Source organism: Lynx canadensis, chromosome B3, assembly GCF_007474595.2.
Source record: "Lynx canadensis isolate LIC74 chromosome B3, mLynCan4.pri.v2, whole genome shotgun sequence".
Lineage (NCBI taxonomy): Eukaryota > Metazoa > Chordata > Mammalia > Carnivora > Felidae > Lynx > Lynx canadensis.
In genome coordinates this window covers 135,433,702-135,455,032 of record NC_044308.2, presented here as the reverse complement: position 1 = coordinate 135,455,032, position 21,331 = coordinate 135,433,702, and the positions used below count along the sequence as shown (strand labels likewise).

The 21,331-nt window shown below is 54.2% G+C and overlaps 1 protein-coding gene across 3 annotated transcripts in view; it reads left to right on the top strand.

Moving 5' to 3' along the window:
* Window positions 1-8,300: 8,300 nt before the first annotated feature.
* Window positions 8,301-21,331, top strand: part of ITPK1 (inositol-tetrakisphosphate 1-kinase) — a 179,495-nt gene continuing 166,464 nt past the window's right edge. The window contains exon 1 of one of the 3 annotated variants that reach the window (XM_030319831.2): window positions 8,301-8,524. In XM_030319831.2, coding sequence (XP_030175691.1) covers window positions 8,430-8,524 — 95 coding nt within the window. In that variant the 5' untranslated portion in view covers window positions 8,301-8,429. The remainder of the gene's footprint in view (window positions 8,525-21,331) is intronic. The other 2 variants (XM_030319830.2, XM_030319828.1) reach the window with 2 other exon arrangements.

Genomic DNA, 21,331 nt, shown 5'->3' with positions numbered 1-21,331 from the left:
ATTGAACCACCCAGGTGCCCCAGACTTTATGTATTTTCTAGTGCACATATACCATCCATAATTTTTTTTCAGCCAAAAGCTTTTTTTTTTTTTTAAGTTTATTTATTTATTTTGAGAGAGCAAGTGATCAGGGGAGGGGCAGAGAGAGAGGGAGAGAGAGAGAATCCCAAGCAGGCTCCTCACTGACGGCATGGAGCCTGACGTGGGGCTTGAACTCATGAGCCATGAGACGGTGACCTGAGCTGAACCAGAGTCGGATGCTTAACTGACTGAGCCACCCAGGTGCCTCTAAAGCTTTTTATCTTTTTAAAGTTTATTTATTTATTTTGAGAGACAGATTGAGAGAGAGAGAGCATATGCTCAAGAGAGCAGGGGAGGAGCAGAGAGAGGGAGAGACAGAATCCCAAGCAGGCTCCTCACTGCTCAGAGCCCAATGCAGGGTCTGATGTGGGAGCTCAACCTGGAGCTTGAGCTCACCAACTGTGAGATCATGACCTGAGCCAAGGGCAAGAGTCAAATGCTTAACTGACCGAGCCACTCAGGTGCTCCTCAGCCAACAGCTTTCAATTTGATTCTAATCAAGTCTTTAGGTCTAACTTCCAGTTTCCAGGAAGTGTAGGGATAGATTGGCCGGCGAAATGCACCACAATGATGCAGACAAATCCAGAAGGTTGGTCCTTCTGCAGGACGACCAACCTAGTCTCTTTCACAAGGTGAACTGGTCAAGATCAGAAGACATCAGGAGACATCCCAACCAAGGGCAATTTGAGGTCTCAGTCTGAATCCGGTTTGGCCAAACCAGGCATAAAGGCAGATTTTAGAGGCAATTAGGGATATTTAAATATGGATCAAGTTTAAATGACAGTAAAGAATTATTTTTCATGTTTTAAAGTATGATATTGCTAATTTGGTTCGATTAGAAAATGTTTATATATTGTTTTTAAGTTTGTTCATTTATTTTGAGAGAAAGAGAGAGAGCACAGAAGGGGCAGAGACAGGAAGGGAGAGAGAATCCCAAGCAGGCTCAGCACCATCAGCTCAGCCCAGTACAGGGCTCAAGCTCACGAACTGTGAGATCATGACCTGAGCCGAAGTCAGTGGCCTGAGTCACCTAGGCACCCCAGAAAATGTTATTTTAGAAAGGTGCATACCAGAAAACAATTCTGATCATTTCCTGCTGGAAGTTCAAGCCAACCCACAGGAGTGCCTTTCTTTACTTTTTTAATTTTAATTTTTATTTATTTTTGAGAGAGAGAGAGGGCAGGGGAGGGGCAGAGAGGGGGACAGAGGATCCAAAGCAGGCCCCACACTGACAGCAGTGAGCCCGATGCTGGACTCGAACTCACGAACCTCCAGATCATAACCTGAGCCGAAGTAGGACACTCAACCCACCGAGCCACTCAAGGTGCCACTCACTCTGTTGAGTGCGTTTCAACATAAAATGTACGTTTATTGGAAATTGCTGTGTGCCCGTGCTTCTATACTTTCTCACTCCATTCATTATAATCATATGTTTTCCCCTTTTGTAACTATTTTTAATTGAAAAAGTAATACATGTTTGATAAAAAATACTTTAATTGCCAAACAAATATGCAATGAAATATGAGCCCCCTCTCACAGCGGGGGGGGGGGCCCGCTCCCCTCCCCCCTCCCTCCCCACCCTCTTCCTCTCCCCAAAGGCAACCACTGTTAATGGTTTCTTGTGTATCTTTTCAGAAACACACAACATATATATGGATATGTGGCCCTCGACTTTTTTGCTTGGTGGCAGCCTATCGTGTGTACTGAATTACATTTGTGGGGTTTTTTGTGTGTGTTTGTTTTTGTTTTTGTTTTTACTTAACATATTTGAGAGACTCTTCAATACTCAGTCTTAGGAAGGACACCAGTGATCTCCCACTGTCAGGTCCAAGGTCACCTGTTTATCTTTCCATCGTTCCACTAGCTGATTGCTCCTTCCTCCTGGAGTACTTCCCTCATGTGGCTCCCAGGGCTAGAACTCTCCTGGGTTTCCTCCTGTCTCTTCAGCTCTTTTTCCGGTTCTTCTGCTCCTCCCTGACCTCTGTACATGGTCATGCCCCTGAGGCCCATCCTTGAACTTTTCTCCACCTACACTCACACCCTTAGTGATCTCACCCAAGTTCACAGCTTTCAGTACCATCTGGGTGCTGACAACTCCTGATTTTATATCTCTTGCTTGAGTCATGCCCCCGAACTCCAGATTCCTTATCGAAATGGCCTACTTGATATCCCTCAGACAGATATCTCAAACCTAACCATTCAAAACAGAACTGATGTAATCCCCAAACCCTCACCTACTTCTGTCTTCCCCCATTTCAACTGTTGGCAGCTCTGTTTTTCCAGCTGCCAGGCCCCAGACCTCAGACTTCCATAATTTCTCTCTTGCGCTCAACCCCATTTCCCATGTCCCAGCAAATCCCACTGACCCTTCCTTCAAGTTACATCTGTAATGTGACCGCGTCTCACCGCCTACACTGCTATGGCCTGGGTCTGAGCCACCATCGCTCCCGGGCTAGATGATTGCAAATGAATCTTAACCATCTCTTTCCCCCATCCTTGCTGCCTCACCGGGTCTCCCCTGCACACAGCAGTGGAGTCCCAGTAAAACCAGAGGCGGTCCTGTGCTCCTTCAAGGAATCCCGTCTTGCTGGGCGGAAAAGGCCTTCACGGTGGCCTGTGAGCCCTGCGTGATCTGGCCGTTCTCTCTCTGGCCCTTCCTCTTCCTCCCTCTTCGGTTCATTTTGCTCCTGCCAGACTGGCTTCCTTGTCAACACTCAGGCCTGAGCCTGTTTTAGGGCATTTGCTGTTCTTCTACCTGAGAGCTCTTACCCAAGATATCTTTACGACTTGCTTGCTCACCTTCGTCACATGTTTGCCTAAATGTCACCTTCCAGTGGGATTTACTCTGATCACACAATTGAGATCACAGTCCGCTATTTGCTGTCTCCCTTAGTGTGGCTTGTTGTCTGTAGTATGTATCACATGGGTAACATACTACACGATTTATTTACTTATTTTGTATATTCTTTGCCCACTCCAGGAGAATATAAGTTCCATGAGGGCCCAGATTCGGTTTTTGTCACTGTGGTATCCCTAATGCCTAGGATATAGAATATATTGTGCCTAGAATATACCCCTATGGCCTGGCACATAGTAGGTGCTTAGACAATATTTAGCGAACGAATGAATGAACCCATATAATTCTATTTGATTATTTTAATCGCTGCAGAGGCGATCCACACTATGGGTGACGTAGTATAGCAGCACAGCAGTGGCTAACACTTATAAGACATGTCTGATACAGTCCTTCATGAATTTACCTCCTTTACAAATTTATAGTCCTTTACATATCTACACCCATTTAAACTTCTCGACGATCTTATGAACTAGGTTTGATCGTTACTCCCATTTATTTTTATTTTATTTTTAAAGTACCTAATTTTGGTTGTTCCCATTTAATAGATTACAAAACTGAGGCTCAGACAGATTTATTAATTTGCCCACAGTCACACAGATAATAAGTGGCCAGGCCAGGCTGGCTGCGTCTTGAACCAGCACATTTAATTCCTTGTGCCAAACCATTGCAGAATGGGTATACCACGACTAACTTTTTTTTAAATGTTTATTTACTTTTGAGAGAGATCCCCGTCCCGTGTGCATGCACGCGTGCGCAGGTGAGCGGGTGCTAGTGGGGGAGGGGTGGAGAAAGGGAGACAGAGGATCCTAAGTGAAGCTGGCTCTTGCACTGACAGTACTGAGTCCAACTCGGGGCTCGAAGTCAGCGACAGTGAGATCGTGACCTGAGCCGAAGTCTGACCCTCAACCGACTGAGCCTCCCAGGCGCCCTACCGTGACTTTCTTAACCAGTCTCCTTGTAATAGATACCATCTCAAGGGTCTGAGATGAGGTGAGCAAGGCTCAGAGAGGTTAAGTAGATTGTTCAGTGTCCATCAGCCACATCCTAGGTCGGAATTCTCAATTACTTCATTGTCTTACTTTCCAAAGCCCTAGTTTCCCCTGGGGAGAAAGATTGGGGTTAGGAGAGCTTCCCAGGTGAACAACTTCTACCCCTTGGCAGTGCTCTTCCACCCCAAGGCCCTCCCTCTACTATGGCTCCACTTCCAACTCTGGAATAATCCTTTCCCAGATGGCCCCAGGCCATGGACACACAATAGCTCATTTAATCCCTTAATGGTCCATCTGCTTCCCAGAGGGAATGTAGATGTCTCCAGGTTCCTGTTCTGGAGTTTTCCTAGTTTTGCCTCTCTCACCTCAGGTGAGGTCGGGGACTGCCTGGGGGGACTAACCTGACATTCATTTATTCGGTCACTTTTATGGAGCAGTTTGGCTTCCGGTGCACCCAGACAGAACCCAGACTCTTCAGCCAGCGTCCTCTACTATTGTGCTATCCGCTAGATACTGTGGTGGGAAGAGGAAAACACAGTTCCTGCCCTCGAGGGGCTCACAGTTAGTGGTGGGACAAACATTAGTAAAATACTCAGCCCCAGTAAGGGTCTAAGTCTGATTACCATCCGGTTCATTGAACTAGAGTGGTTGAGATGCCAGGAAGGGACCCCTGGGCTGGGAGCCGGTGGATGAGTTAAGAAGTAAAAAGAGGGAAGAACGTACCAGAACGACGAACTGAATGGCTAAGGGCCCTAGGGACAGCAGGGATCACGGAGGCCAGGTTGGTGGGGACAAGGTGAGGAGATGAGGCTGGGAAGCAAGGAGTTTTGGCTTTTATTCCAAGTACAGTGGATTTGTATTCTGAATACTGTTCTGGCTGGAGTGGAGAACAGACCAGCTGGGACTACAGGGGACAGACAAGTAGGGAAGGGTTGACAGGCTTCGTGGCACTCAAAGAAGTGGAGGAAGTCGTGAACTGAGCAATACTTGGCCCGAGGTTTTGCCTCTCCCCAGGGGTCAGCTCGCGCCCAAAGACCGATGGATTGGGCTGGAATGAGGCCGGCAAAATGGTTCACTCCTTTAGTCCAAGTGGGACAGCTCTGCAGCATGGTTTTACCCCCAGAGCCCCCTGTGGGATGACCAGGATCTTAAAACAGAGATAAAACCCATAGAAGTTCCCATCCTCTGTGGAGAGGAGGCTTGAGGCCAGCACCTGCCCAGGGCTCCAGGGAAATGTAGGTGGGTCCCTGGTCCCAGCGGTGGGTATGGAGGATCCCGCTATACCCCGGGCGGCCGTCTGCTTCTCAGAACCTGTCCCTTCTCTCTCTCATCCCTCCTACCTCCAGAAGGATGGTGGCCTGGGGCTGCGGGTCCTGGCTTTCCCACTTACTTGCTCGGTGGCCTTGGGCAAATCCCCTTCCTCCTCTGGGCCCTTTTCTTCCTGATAAGAAAGTAAGCTGGAGGGGCACCTGGGTGGCTCAGTCGGTTAAACGTCCGACTCTTGATTTCAACTCTCCATCTCATGATTTGTGAGTTTGAGCCCCGAGTTGGACTCTGTGCTGACAGTGTGGAGCCTGCTTGGGATTCTCTCTCTCCCTCTCTCTCTGCCCCTCCCCCGCTCACGCACACCCTCTCTCTCTCAAAATAAATAAGTAAACTTAAAAAGAAAGCAAATCAGGGGCGCCTGGGTGGTGCAGTCGGTTAAGCGTCCGACTTCAGCCAGGTCACGATCTCGCGGTCCGTGAGTTCGAGCCCCGCGTCGGGCTCTGGGCTGATGGCTCGGAGCCTGGAGCCTGCTTCCGATTCTGTGTCTCCCTCTTTCTCTGCCCCTCCCCCGTTCATGCTCTGTCTCTCTCTGTCCCAAAAATAAATAAACGTTGAAAAATTAAAAAAAAAAAAAAAGAAAGCAAATTGGAGTAATTAGTGACTCTAGGGCTTGCTTGGGCAGCACATATGCTAAAATTGGAGTAACTATAATGATTTTTTTTACATTTTTTAAATGTTTATTCATTTTTGAGGCAGAGAGAGAGAGAGAGAGAGACAGAGACAGAGACAGAGTGTGAGTGGGGGAAAGGGCAGAGAGAGAGGGAGACACAAAATCTGAAGCAGGCTCCAGGCTCTGAGCTATCAGCACAGAGCCTGATGAGGGGCTCGAATCCGCGAACAGTGAGATCATGACCTGAGCTGAAGTTGGATGCTCAACCAACTGAGCCACCCGGGTGTCCATGGAGTCATTAGTGATTCTTAACTTCTGGGGCAAATCACAGAGTCACAGAGTTTGTAAAAAGCTATGACCATTATGTACATAATTTCTGGCAGCTGCAGGAGTTCCTGAAGCCCTGGGGGTGGGGGTGGGGGGGCTCTCAACTGGGCCTCAAGTGAGGAATCCTTAGGTTCTTGGATCCTGGGATAAGTCAGTAGCGAGCAGCATTTTTGAAGGCCTGCTGAGGACCAGTCCATGGCCTTGTTCTAATCCGTGCTGCAATCCTGGACGCTCCGAGGGCTTGGCTGACTTGCCCAGGTGCTGAACTAGGGCCCCCAAGTCTGGTCTTCCAGAAGCCAAAGACAGTTCTTCCCATTTCGTGAGAGACATCTCTACCTTCACCTTTCCATCCCCTCACGCCCCACAACATCATACCATTTAGACCCCACAGCCACTGCTCTTTTGCAGTCTGAAGTGCTCTCACCTCTTATCTCTTGAGGTAAAGATGGAGGACCCGAGGCTCAGACGGGCTGAGTGGACTGCAAGGTCACACAGCGAGCACAAGGTGAGGTGAGTGGTGGCGAGCAAGCGGAGAGGTGGAGTTAGTGATGTGTGATCACTCCTGAAGTCCCAGAGTGGGCCAGCCTCTCCTAGTTGCAACTTGGAAGGCCAGCCAGAAGAAGGGTGGGGAGGTTGTAATGAGGGGAAGAAGGCAGACCCCCTAGGGCTGGGCCTTAAAGAATGAGCCCAAGTTTGGTCAAGGAGAGTCTGTCAGCCCTAACAACTTGGTTCTTTCTCCCTGCCTCAATTGTAGCTATTCTCCCTTCTAGGGCCTACCAAAATCTTCCTTATTTTCCGAGGCCAGCTTAAATTCTCCCCTGAAACTTTGAGCCCCACCCCTCACTCATCTTTCCTGCCCTTTTTCTCCTCCCAAACCCGGGGCTCTTTGAAGGCTTTGAAGTAGGATGCTCCCCTACTGTCCCACAGGGCTGGAGCAGGGTAGAGTGGCGTTCAGTGAATCCAGGACCCGGAGGCTGCTGCTGGCTTGCGCTCCAAAGGGAAAGGGGCTCCTGGGAGTGTTCCACCCCCATTTTAGATGTTTCTAGTTCCTGCCTTGTCCCCACTCGGTGGGAAGGGACCAGAGAGGCAGTCAACACCCTACGCGTGAGAAGGCCCTGGGTGCTCAGGTCACCACCCCAGAGGGCCCCGTCCTGGGCCTGGGTCTGTCTCCTCAAGAGAAGAGAGATGATCTCATTAAATGTCCGTATGCCCCCCCCTCGCTGCTGTTCCAGTGAATTACCCAGGGTGTTGGGGGGGGGGCGCTGAATACTGCTGGGGGTACAGAGATGCTTTTAAGAAACTCGCAACGGACAGGCCGCAAATGCCCACAGCACGACTCCTCTCGCCCCTTTAAAAAGCAAAAACCACTTGGCAATGGCCGCCCCAAACCCAGTCCCGCGCCCTCCGTCCCGAAGCTCGTAAGCCTGAGCCCCGACGCAAACAACCCCAAACGGCCAGCCGGGAGGGCGCGGCGCCTTTAAGAGGCGGCGGGCGGCGCTGCCCCCTAGCGGCCGTCGCTGCGGCGCTTCCTCCGCCGCGGCGGGGTCCAGCGGGCCGCCCGGCCGGGTCAGCGCGGCGGCGGCGGCGGCGGCGGCCGGGTTCGGCGGGGGCGCGGGCTGCGCGCGGGGGCGAAGACGAGGACCGGGAGGCGGCGGCGGCGGCGGCGGCGACGGGTGAGGACGGTGGGCCGGGGCGGGGCGGCGCGGGGGACGCGGGCGGCCGCGTGCGCCCCGCGGGGTCCGAGCGCGCCGGGAAGGGCACGCGCCCGGCTCGCAGCGGCCGATCGCACCGCCCCGGGCTCGCAGTCCGGGGCCGCCGGCGCGGGCGGGAGGGGGGGAGGAGGGGCCTCGAGGGGCGCGGGGGCCGGGCCTGCGCCGCCAGGGCCGCCGTGGGGGCGTGGGGGGGGCGCGTGCGGCGCGGCCCCCGGGCTCCCGGCCCCGGCCCCCGGCTCCCGGCCCGGCCCGGCGCTGGCGATCTGGCGCGCCGGCGAGCCCCGCGGGCGGCGGGGGCGTGGGCGGCGGCGGCAGCGGCAGCCAGTGGCACGCCGCGCTGAGCGCCGCTCCCTCCGCCCGGGCGCCCGCCCCGGCCCGCCCCTCCCGGCAGGACTGCGCGCCCCGAGTCCCGTTCCGCGTCCCCGCCGCCGGAGGAGGTGCCCGCACGCTCGCGGCGCGCGCCGGGCCGCCACACTCGGCCTGTGGGCGATTTCCTCCGGACCCGAGCTCCCCGCCCGAGGAGGAAGATGCAGACCTTTCTGAAAGGGAAGAGAGTTGGCTACTGGCTGAGCGAGAAGAAAATCAAGAAGCTGAATTTCCAGGCCTTCGCCGAGCTGTGCAGGTAAGGAGGGACGGGGCCCCGCCGCCCGGGGACCCCCCGGCCCGAGCCCGGTTCAGCCTCAGCCGCTGTTTTGGGAGGCCGGAGCGTTCGGGAAGGAGCGGTGCTCGGGGACATCGAGTCCCAGCGACCAGGTGGTTGTGGTGGCCGCCGGCGGTGCTCGAGGGGAGCGGCGACCAGGATGGGCGGTGTGGCACGGACCGGGGCTTCCAGGTGCACCGTGACCCTCGGTGGGGAAGCCCCCAGCTGCCTAGAGCGCGTTGGGAACGCTGCTAAAGGTGGCAGAGGGACCTGGGAAATCGGGGGATCCACGCTGTCTGCCTGTGGCTGGAGGTTACTTTTGGACTGGAGTGTTTTTCCTCCTTCCTTCCCTTCCCTTCGTGGAGAAGGGCAGCACTGTTTATATGTTTGCAGACCACCTACTGTGTGCCCCTCGTGTGCAGCCCTTGAAGCTGCCATTGCATGTCACTGGGTTAAGCCTCTGTGCAGCGAGTAGCAATACTTGGCATGTATGTGATGATTTGCTGTCTCATTAGAGCGTCGCACGAGCTTTGAGAATTGACCGGGGTGGTGATTCTGGGCCATGTGTCTGAGAAGGGGGAGCTATCTGCAGAGAGGTAGGGTACCCTGCCCCGGGTCCCACAGCTAGGGAGTGTCTGGTGCAGAGGAGGTGGGGTGAATGCATGTGGTGTAGAATGGCCTTCCTCCCTCCGACAAGCTTCCCCCCCCCCACCCCCAAGTTGGTGCTCAGTGGTGGAGATTCATGGTGTTTTAATAAGATTACATTCCTAGTCTATTATGGAAGCATCCACTCTTGGGTCAGGTATACCTCACCTTGTTCTACAACTGTGGCTTTGCCTCTGGGAAGCTGTTAGTGAAATCCTGTTCTTATCAAAAGCCTAAGAGAATCTGGTTCCCCAAGCCTTTTGCAAAGTCTTGATGGAATCCTTTTGTTATGTAGTGTCTCCACTTGGTAGATTTGATTCTGGGAAATGTGTTCCACTTACATTTTTGTCCCTGTTGGGTCCCCAAACATGTTGCAGAATTGAACAATTGGGCTTCCTTATCTCCTGGTGCTCGGAACAAGTGGTGAGTCTGAGCTGGCCTTCACATGCTGGCCTGGCTTGTGCACTTCTGTGCCCCTGATGCCTGTCCCAAGGCTTGTTGCTCCTTTGCCTTGGCAAGCCCTGCAGGCACTCTTGTCCCTGCAGCCAGAGGGGCGCACCTTGTGTAAAACAGCTCCTGGCTCTGCATTTTTTGGCCTAGGGATGGAGTTGGCTGCCATTTCTCAGGCTGGTCTCTTAAGGAGAAAGCAAGCTTTTCATGGTCGGTAGGGCATGCCAAGCAGCCCGGGAATTCACAAGGAAATCAGGAAATCAGGAGGAGCTTGCAGCCAGAACTTTGAAAATGGGTCCGAGGACTTTTGGAACGTTAAAAAAGGACACTTGAACTTTGCGCCACAGATACATACAGGGAAAAAGTGCCCTAGACACAGGAGAAATGTGAAGCCCCTTTGACATGTTTTGCAAGCCCCTTTCTGCTCTCAGACTCCAGAGTCATCTCAGACTTGGTAGATCCCAGTTAATACCTTGCACCCTTTTTTCCCCAAGGTCTGTCTGTATTTGTGTCATCCTGTGTCTGCAGCTAAAGCATGAGGCTTGTCATCTGGCTGGTATGTTTTCCTCGTTAATTAGGAGGCTCTCGCAAAAACAGTTCCAGCCCAGACTCGGGGCTGGGTCCTGCTGCTGGACTTGCAGATTGCCTTCCCTTCCCACAGACACCCCCTGCCTTTAAGCAGGGCTGGAGGGGTGTTCAGGGCAAGCCCTGAGATGTTAACCATTCTGGGGGAAGTCCAGCATGGAGGGTTAATTTCTCTGAAAAGGTTGTTGCCTTCAAAGTCTGGATGCCTACTTCTGGCCGGAATATTGGCTTCAAAGAGAAGACAGAGAGCGTCTGGGTCATTCTAGAACCTCAGGAAGCCCACTTGTGTTTTCATTAGGGAAGCTCTAGATATAGTGTCTTTTAAGCTAAAGAAGGAAAAGAAAACACCAAGAAAGAGTTTTTCTTTTTTTCCTCTTCTTTATTACTTTCAGGGCAGCGCCCCCTTGTGGCCACGTTTCTATACTTGATGCAGAAAGCTCCCATTCTTGACCCGGTGGCCAGAGCCCTTGGAGGTTGCTGTGCTCTTGGTAGGGAAAGCTGCTTCGATTTCAGTGACCCGAGAGGTGATGTGGATGGACATGTCACGTTTTTGACATTCACAGTCTGGAGGTGCAATGCTCCTGCTTTGATGGATGATGAATTGCCTGTGACTTTCTCTGATGAGAAAGTCCAGGAATGTTTGAAAATGATCTGAAGCTCTGCTCCGAATGTTTAGGGCAGTGTCAGCGCCAGAGAGCATGACCTGAATGGACCAGATGAGTTGTTTAGTTGGATGTCAGGCCTTGTAAAAACCTTCGAGCAGGAAGGGATGTTGGGGATCGTCTCCTCCAGCCCATTTGTTTTACAGATGGGGAAGCAGGCATGAGAAGGGATAGGTTCCATACTTTTGTTCTTTTTTGTTTAACTTCTAGAATGAGCCCAACTTGATGACCTGGAGACCCCCACAGAAAGCCCTTTCTACTTGGGCACCTCCCAACAGTAAGGCGGACCCCCTCTTCCCTTCACAAGGGTCCAGCTGCTGCCCTGTTATCCCGGAGACACTTCCTTGCCTTGTTCCGCCAGGGGGGCATCGCATGTGGATGGTGGCCGTAGGGGGCTGGTACCTGGGCCTGGATACGGCAGGTGGGCATAAGGGCCCACCCTTCACACCCTTGGGGCACCTCGATAGGACAGCCCTCTGACTAGTCAACAGATGGGCCTTTGACTCCGCTTGTTTTTAGTGGTACTGTTTGTTCCTGTCACTGTCCTCCGTTTCTTCTCCCCTCAGGGACGGGGACATGGATGAAGCTCTGGTTTGTGTTCTCTTTTCCTCTGCCATCCTCCTTGCCCTTCTGCTCATAGTGGAACAGCCTCACAGTTCCTTCACATCCTCTCCTGGGCCTTTTTCTTTAGTTTTCTTCTTCTTTTTTAATGTTTATTCATTTTTGAGGGTGGGGAGGGGCAGAGAGAGAGGGAGACACAGAATTGGAAGCAGGCTCCAGGCTCTGAGCTGTCAGCACAGAGCCCGATGCGGGGCTCAAACCCATGAACCGTGAGATCATGACCTGAGCTGAAGTTGGACGCTTAACCGACTGAGCCACCAAGGTGCCCCTTTAAAAATTTTTTTTTTTTTTAAATCTTTTCCTTGTACCCTTTTCAAGATGCCCAGAAGGGACTCCCAAGGGGAAGCCAAGAAATGAAGCTGGTAGTTGGAAATGTTGGGGGGTTTTTGATTTTTGATTTTTGAACTTCTCCGATGTCTCGTTTGGAAATGCTAGCTGGCCCCCACCTCTCTGTTCCCTTTGTTTTCTGTGTCTCTCCTCCATTTCCTCACCCTCCTACCCTTTTCTGGCCTGTGCTTGAACCTGTACTGGGGGAGGTAGTGAAAAGTCACAGGATGTCACAGAGCATTTTGGTGTAAGATGTGGGCGGCCCGCTGTCTGTCTTTACTGTTCTGTCAGCTGCCTCTTTAATGCAGTCCTTCCTGGTACCTCATGTCACTTCATGCTCCCAGCAGCCCCGGACGGAGGCATGGGGACACCGAGGCCTGGGGAGTAGAAGGAAGAGGCTCCCACAGCCCGTTCAGCTTTCCTGTGCCCGGTCCTGAGGCCCCTTCACCGGGGGACATGGCTTCCGTGTTAAGTCTCTTCTGTGCCCAGGTTAGGCCGGGGCTTCCTGGAGGCTCCAAAAGGAGAAGAATGTCTGTGAGGTTCTCTTCCTTGAGAACCTTAGAGGCCAGCACGGCCTACTGGGCCCACAGGAAACGTGTTTATGGAGCAATCTCAGGCCACGTTATCATCGCAGACCGTCCCACCAGGGAACCTTTATTCAGTTCCCTCAGAGGGAATGGGGCCTGGGGTCCACTGAGGCTCAGGTTGACTGAGCACCTTCGGGGGGGGGCAGCAGGTTGGGGAGCAGCAGGGCAGAGCCCCTGTCCTCGTGGAGCTGGGAGTGTGGTGTTAACAGCAGCCTGGGCTAGGGAAGCGTGCCAGGGAGGGCGTGAGGGTGCCGTCAGGCCTTCCCCTCCCCTCTTCGTCCTACATTCCTTCCTTGAAAAGGGGGCATCTCGAAGGTCCCTTTCTGCTGGGATGGCTGCGAATTCTGGGCTGGAGTTCTTTCAGGAGATTCTTAGGGGGAAGAAGGAGCATCTTTTCCAGGATTAAGTGATGCTGGTCTGTGGGTAGGTGTTGCTCTCTTTGTCTCAGTGTCTGGATGTGCACCATTTTGGGGGGGTGGGGGTGGGAGGAGGTACTGACCAGGTTTCCTTTGCACCAGTGCCCCGAGACCGTCCATAACTCAGCCTTGCAAAGAAACGCTTCCTTCCCGCCTCCAAGGGAGAGAACTGGACTTACCGGTGGCAGAAGACGTCCATCTGGACAGTGTTGGTCCCCAGCCTGCTCCACAACAGACCATCCGTGTGACCCTGGGCCCTCTGTGCCTCAGTTTCCCCACCTGCAAAGCGAGGGTGTTAGCACTGCATAGCGCAGGGTGGTTGTGTACATGAAGGGAGTCAGGACTCCGGGCATGTGAAGTGCCTGCAAACTGTAGATGGTGCCTGCTGCTTGTTTTTAGAGCTGTCCTTGGGGAGTAGGGGAGTGGGCTTCCGCCCAGGGATGCCTCTCTGTTCCAAGATCTTTGGCACTTGTGGGTCCAGCATTCTTGGCCTGGGCCATTTGCGAGGGACTCTGAAGCCCATGATGGGTGCTGCCCGATCACCCTGCTGGGTGTGGGCTTTGTGGGGCCATCAGAAGCCGCCAAGGCGGTGCCCATCCGGTGGGGTGTTCTCCTTTAACACGGGCTCCCCCCCACCGGGAGGCAGGGGTGCCGTCCTCCCCTCATTTACGGATGAGGAACCTGAGAAAATCATACACTAATGCAAGATGGCACTTCCATTTTTTATTAAAGTTTGGAGATTCAGGGCGCCTGGGTGGTTCAGTCGGTTAAGCATCTGACTTGGGCCCAGGTCATGATCTCACGGCAGGTGGGTTCCGGCCCTGCATTGGAAAATTGTGCTGGACTTCCAGAAGATGCTGAGTCTTGATGAACAATCGTGTTACTATTAATGGTAACTCTTATCGTTTTCTTTATCTTTGTGAACACTTAATACGTGCATACATCAAAAAAAATATCAAGAGTACTCAGAGGACAACAAAAAGTCAGTGACTCCCTTGTTCCCGGGTTCCTGTCACTCAGGGACAGCTGCTGTCGGCAGCCTCTCTCTGTAGATGTTCTGTGCAGACGGGCACACGCGTGTTCTGGTCTCTGCATATGTACCATTCTGCCCGCGTCTCATTTCACGGAACACTGTGTCTTAGAGAAATAGCACATCTCTGCTCCTTTGGGAGGTAGATCCATATCGTTACCCTCCTTTATTTACTGGCCGAGTGGTCCAGCTCCTAACATGATGGACTAGATTTCGCCCCCTCTGGTTGGCCTCTGCCGGTGTAGACAGTGGGGCAGCGAGTGCCCTGCCCCATCGCCTGGGCACTCCCTGCCAGATGAGTGAATGCTGGGTCAGAGGGCACAGGTGGCTCACTTTTCCAGGGGAGTCGTAAAGCTGCTCACAGAGAGATAGCACTGCCCACAAGCGTTAGCAAATGGGAGAGCCTGTTAACCACACCCTCCCCGGAGCAGCCCCTGGCAAACGTTTTTGATCTTGACCATGTGCAGGGGTGAGGTGGTACTTTTGATTTGCATGTCTCTTTTGACAGTGAGATTGATTCATGCTGTCTAGGCAGGGTGGGGGAGGGGGTGGCGACTGCATGAGGCAGGCGCCAGCAGGCACGGCGGCCTGGGACCTCCATTCCTAACCACCAGGCCATCCTGCCTCCACTGGTTATGTCTCCCGCATGGTTTCACAGGCTCGGGGCATTCAGTAAATGCTTAGTGAAGTGCCTCATGAGTGCAGTTCCCTAACAGTTGGAGGTAAATAGGGTTTCTGTTCCCACTCGTATTGTGAATTCAGCTGGTAAGCTAGCTTTTTAAGGGAATGTTCTGGTACCTCCTTTTTTAAAAAGTAAGATTCAGTTTAGAAAGCCAGGCATCATTCGGGAGCTGTGCACCCACTCCTTCGCTCTTCCTGCATGAATCGGGCCGACCTCAGCCTTTCACCCTCCACCGGCCCTGGGGAAGCTGGCCTGGGCTTGTGTGGCCTTGCGTGGGGAGAGTGTTAGTTGGGTTCCCAAGGGGGAGACCCAGGCCTGGCGGGGTGGGGCGGCTTGTTCCAGGTCACACAGTGAGATGTGTGTGCTCCAAGACCACCGTGCCCTCCCCACTGCCCGCCAATGCCTCTTAAACAGTACTTCCTCCGGAGTTACGGACTGGGGTGCCTGGGGAACAGCCAGGCCCTTCCCGTTGGGCCGTTCGAATTCCGCCTGGTGCTTTGTCTTGCCTGCTGCAGGCCTCCCTCAGAAAGCAGTCGCCCTGTGGCCCGCACCTCCCCAGCTGGGCCTCACGGGCTGGTTTGTGTAGGCCCGTCATGTGCCAGGCTGAGGATTGTGACAGCTCCTGGGGGTGGCTCTGGCACTGCCTGTGGAGATTGGAGAATCACTCCCATGAGGAAGTCCCAGGCCGACCCTGTCGACCGCTCTCCGTGCTCCAGGCCGGCCCTCCGGCCCCTGCAGGGAGAGTCAGGACACGCAGTCAGGCTGCGGTCCCTCCGAAAGGCAGCTTCTGAGAGGTACCTTTTATTTCCCTTTCTCTTGGAATCTTCAGCCCCTAGTGGGTTTGTTCTTTCTCTCCGGATTTGCGTGTTGTCTTTGAAGGTGCTTCTGTAAAGGTGGAGACCGACCGGCAGTTGTGTTCGGGCAGGGACCCAGGGCCTCCGATAGCGCCTGTGGTGGGAGCACCAGAGGGTATCTCTTCGTGGATGAGGGAACTGACTGGTGGGTTTCGGAAGCCTTTTGCACGTCCGTGTGGCTCAGCCAGGAGCCACTTGTGGCTCTGGAGTGCTCTGGGCCCAGATGGAAACCCTGGGGTGAGAGGAGAAGGGGGAGCCCAGGCCAGGGAGGAGCCCCTGAGCTCCGTTCCTTCGTTCTTTTATCCACAGAGCAAGTCTCGAGCACACACCCAGCCAGCCGTGTGCTGGGTGCCGGTCCCCGCCCTCAGGCACCTGCATACCCGGTAAGGAGATGAAGGTGAGGGCAGCACACAGACCACTTAAGTGCTGCGCCGTGTAGCTCGTGCCGGGAAGCCCGCAAACAGGAGAGAGCCGTGGCCAGGGGCGGCCGAGGCCACCGGAGCGCTGTGTGGTCACAGGAGACCTCTCTGAGGAGGTGACGTTTGACCAAAGAGGCCGAGAGCCCTGTTCTTCTAGGAGCTGAAGAGCTACAGGGTGGGCTCCGTCTGCTGCCTAGAGGCCACACGCCCCGGCCCGCCTCTGTTGTAGCCCTGGCTTTTGTGTGGACTGTGGGCAGCTGTCTTGGGAAGGGCGGGCTGGTTTCCACTTCAGACAGGTGGCCAAAGGAGGCAGTAGAGTGTCCTTGGTGTCCTTGTTCCCAGATGGTGTGATGGGGGGCCAGGTGGGTGGCCCAGGGACCTTCTTTCCACCTGAGGCCATAGCTGTGATCTGGGGGCCGGGACAGGAGGCCACATGCTCCCCTAGGGTCAGGCCCAGTCCAGCCTCTGTGTTCAGGAAGGAGCAGTGAGCCGGGAGCCTTGGGGATCCCCTGGCCCTTATTGGTAGTCCCTAGGCCAGCTGACCTTTCCCCTTTCCCAAAGCTCAGGTTTGGCCTCAAGGCGGAGTCTAGGGGTGGCGAATGGAGGTCACCGAAGCTTGCTCTCTTTAGTTTACCTTCCTCCAGGCCAGTGTTGGTGAACCTGCCCCGCAGAAGTGGCACCTGGAGGCCCTGCTGAAACATACACATCCTTCAGTCTTCCCTCTCCGGAGAAGGGGCCTGGCGGCTTTCTCTTAACATCAGTGCCCTGGTGATTCTTCGGGGAAACCCAGAGTACGTTACTAGGCCTCACCCCCAAACTGTTAGCCACGTTTGTGTCGAGTTAAACAGGCGAGAAGTGGTCTCTCGGGGACAGGTCCTCTCCAGGAGGGCACCTGGATGTAAAGGTTCCCCGGCCGGTCCGTCTTGGGGGTCCCCACGGGGCACTTGTGTTCCTCGGAGCACACACGCCCAGCTCTGCTTGCTGGTTGCTGCCCTTTGGACAGTCTTCTCTCCTCTTTTAAACATTTCTGACCTCTGGCTGCCAGTCTGTGCTGGAATTATTTAAAGGTGGATCCTGAGGGACTGGCCTGGCCAGATGTCACACCGGTCAGCGGTCCAGGGCCCGGAGCAGAGGCAGTGGCACAGCCCGTGGTATTTCCCTTCGCGGTTTGCTCTGCACCCCCATTGGCTTCCCATCAGAGGTCTGTGTGCTTGGGTCTTGGAGCCCGAGCCATGAAGCCGGGACTTGGGGCTCGCCCACGCGGCCCTCCAGGCTTAAGCAGGACTGTGGTGATATTCCGCCCCATCCCCAAATCGGTGGCTCACATCAGAGCCCCTCGAGAACCCACCACGGGTGGGGCACTGTTGCAGGTTGGAAGTCTGCCCTCCAAGGTGGCTGGCGTGTGTCCACGTGCCAGATGAGAGTGGCAGGGCTAGGATTTGCCCCAGGAGCTAGCTGACCCCTGAAACCACACCATTTCTACCCTGTTCGGTGGCCTTCGCCTCCACCTTGAACGTAACGTCCGAGTACCATTGGCTTGATAACCACTTCAGAAGAAAAGCAAGGGGTTCTTTTCTGAGCACTCTGTGTACAGTTACGGGGCCCAGAGGGGTGGCGGGTGGTGGGGACGGCAGTGAACTCGGAACACAAGTCTTGCCTATCTGTTTGTAGATGACTAGACAAGCCACTCTGCCTCCCCTGAGCCTCTGCTCCTCTGCCTGTAAAGTGGGCATAATTCAGCCACCTCTAGGGCTAACAGGCATGGCAGATGCTTAATAAATGATAGCATTCCCCCTGTGCCCCAGGAGGCCACCTCCCCAACCTTCCTACCTGTCCGAGCTGGGGCCTGGGGCCTCTGACATATCTCTGGTGGGAGCCCTCGGCCCAGGGCAGACAGGTGGCCTCCCTGCCTCCCTTCCTGATCCTTTCCTGGTGTGGGGGTCCTCCAGTGTCAGTGACCAGGACATGCCTCTGGCCTCCCAGCTCACTGCTTCCTGGGAGGGCCTGGGGGTGGTAGGTGGGTGCTGAGAGTTTCGCTTTCATTTCTGCCTCACACCATATTTCCATCCAACATTGGAGGGCTGGGGTGTGGAGGTGAGGAAACGTCTGGGCCCCCACCCTGGGGTGCTTGTCCTAGCGAAGGTTCAATTATTGAGTGCCTGCTACATGCTGGCCAGTCTTGGGTTCTAGGGACCCGTATAGCAGTGAGCACCCTCTGCCCCCAGGGGCAGCCCCAGCCCTTCTAGGGAATGTTTGCTGCACTGGGCCCTGATGAGGGGCGGGTGCTACAGGGGGGTGCGGGTTGTGTGGAGTTCTGTTCTCCCAGGGGTCTGGGGGACCCTCGGAGAGGAGAGAAGGGACATATTGGTGTGTGTGGGGCGGTGTTTGTGAGACCCCAGGTGCCTATCCTGGAAGGCTGGCTCCTGCCCTTGTAGGATCCTGGGCATCTTTATGAGGAACATTCAGTGCTGTGGGATTGTCGGTTTCTCTCTAGGCTCTTTACTTTTAATTTAACAAATTTTTAATTTAATTTAATTTTATTATTATTATTATTATTATTATTATTATTTATTTATTAAAAGTAATCTCTGTGCCCAGTGTGGGGCTTGAACTCACAACCCCAAGATCAGGAGTCATCTGCTCTACTGACTGAGCGAGCCTCTCTTGGTTTCTCTCTGGCATTTCCTCTTTGCACCCACCCATCTTACAGATGGGGAAATGAAGGCCCAGCAAGGAGATGTGCTGGTTGTAGGGCTGGTGGGAGGGGCAGCTTGGAATTGAACCTGGCCTTGCTGACACTAAAGTTTATTTTCTTTAATATTGGATTCTTTTTCTATGTTTGGTTGTTTAAGGTTTATTCATTTTTCAGAGACTGAGAGACAGAGAGTGAGCAGGGGAGGGGCAGAGAGAGAGAGGGAGGCACAGAATCCGAAGCACGCTCCAGGCTCTGAGCTGTCCTCAGGGCTCGAACTCACGGACCGTGAGATCATGACCTGAGCTGAAGTCGGACGCTTAACCGACTGAGCCACCCAGGTGCCCCAGTGTTTATTTATTTTTGAGAGGGTGGGGTGGAGGGGCAGAGAGAGAGGGGGACAGAGGATGTGAAGCAAGCTCTGTGCTGGTATAGAGCCTGATACAGGGCTCAAACTCTCATGAACCTTGAGATCATGACCTGAGCCAAAGTCGGAGGCCCAACCGACTGAGCCACCCAGGTGCCCCAATATTTTATTCTTAAAATTAAAAAAAATTTTTTTTAAATGTTTTTATTTATTTTTGAGACAGAGAGAGACAGAGTATGAGCAGGGGAGGGGCAGAGGGAGAGGGGGACACAGAATCTGAAGCAGACTTCAGGCTCTGAGCTGTCAGCACAGAGCCCGACGCGGGGCTCAGACTCATGGACCGTGAGATCATGACCTGAGCTGAAGTCGGACGCTTAACCGACTGAGCCACCCAGGCGCCCCTTAAATCTTTATCTTAAAATTCATTGCAGGATTCTTGAAAAGAAAAGGAACTCTGACCATTCCCTCAGAGGCCTGTTCCTGCCTCTCTGTGAGCAGGTATGGGCAGGGCTTTGGGGTCCTGTTGGGAAGGAGTTCTGCTTCCTGAGGAATCAGCCTCCAGACCTCTTGGCCTTCACCTTGACTTGGGCGCAGCCAAGCTGTGGACTTTGCTCAGGGCGCTTTGGGTCTCTGGTTCCTCACTGCTCTGGGGAGGAAGGTCCAGGCTTGAGCCTTTGGGCCTCATGGAGGCCTTTGTCTGTAAATTGGGAAGTGTCCCTGCAGTGAGGAGGGTGCTTCCTCCATCCCCTGGGGTCGCCAATGTGCCTGCCTCTGGCGTGGAGGGGCACTGTGGGGTCCTCCTCCAGAAGCGCAGCCAGCCTCTGCCAGAGACAGCAGAATGTCCCTGTGGCATTATTTTCAGCAAAATAAGAACAGTTCAGCCCCAAAGTAACAGCGCTCTGGGCCTGTCACTGTGCTCTGAGTCTTTCAGTCCATATTTTGAAAGTGAGGCTCCAGGAGGGTAAGCGACCTTCCCGGCTTTCATGGCTGCTGTCTCCTGGGGGTAGGAGTTGAACAGCGGTCTGCATGAATCCAAAGCTGTCCCCTTGACCATGATGGAGGTGTGTTGTTCTTGGTAGGTGGATCCAGGGGATGACAGGATGGCTTTCCTTTTGTTTGTCTCTTTTCCAGCGCCTCATCCTCAGCGCCCATAGGTTATTAGCTTTTTTCCATGTTCCTCTCGGTTCCATTTGGATGTCCTCCTTGCCCAGAGTCAGGAAATTTAGGTGCTGACTCTGTTGATCTCTGCTCAGCTGGGGAGGCCGGCCATGGATTCCGAGTGATGTCCTGGGGACAGTTGTCATCTGCTTGGTGGTGGGGTTTGAACCCTGGTTTGGCCTCTTACTGGATGGGTGGCCCTGGGTGCATTGCAGCCCCTCGCTGGGCCTTGATTTCTTCCTTGTTAAGAGTCGGCCTTGTGCCCGTGCACAGGAGGTGCTCAGCGTGCAGACCTCCTCCTTTCTTGAAGGGGCCAGAGACCATCCTTGAAGGAAAAAGGGGGCTGTCCCTCACTTCCTTCACCTGTCATCAGACCCTCCGTGTCTACAGGTCACAGCAGAGAAAACGTCCTCTGCTGAAGTGCAGAGGTTTGCGATCTTGGAGGAGTAATTTTCCAGAACCTTTGAGCTACAAGAGGTCTTTGCAGATGAGGATTTACAGCTCGGGGCGCGGGACTTGCAGCTTGGTGCCCACGGCTGTGTGGCGGGCCAGGCTGGGCCTCTGCTCCGGAGCCCACACGTGCCCCCACTTTGGCCTCCAGGGAACCGAGTGTGAGGGTGAAGCAGGGTCTGTTCTGTTCTGGGCTATTGTTGGCAGACCCCACCCCTGGTCAGGATGAATTGTTTCGGTCCCGGGACCCAGAAGGTTGGGGTCCCTCCGCCACCACTCACCCCTGCAGTCTTTCCCATCTTTCCTTCAGCCTTGCTGGGAGTGCTGAAGGGCCAGCTCTTTGGATTCCGGAAGCTTCCCTGGGAAGGGTAGGGGAGTGGGCAGCCATGTGGGACGCGGGCAGTTCTGTGGGTGCTTCTGCACTGTCAGTGGACGGGGGCTCCCCTAAGAGCGAAACCTGTGGGCCTGGCCATGTGCCCGCAAATCTGTCCCCATTGCTGAGGACACCGTGGCAGCTGTGTCATCTAGTCCTCTTCCTCTCTCAATCAGTGTCGACGATGTCAGAATGAAGTTAATGACCTGAGCAGAAAGTCAACTGTATGATTGATTCCTACAAGTCACAGAGATGATGGGTTCCTGCGGAAACCTCAGTGCCAACTAGGTTCCGTAATGATGGGGCTCTCTGTAAGTGTTCTCTCCATGGAGAGTTCTGGCTTCAGGCATAGGTGGAATCAGGTGCTCAAACGATGTCTCAGGACCTGGCCTCTCATGTTGGCTTTGTTCCCAGGCTGGATGGTCCCAGGTGAGTCCTCACTCTGACCTTTATCCTGAGCCAGGCAGTGTG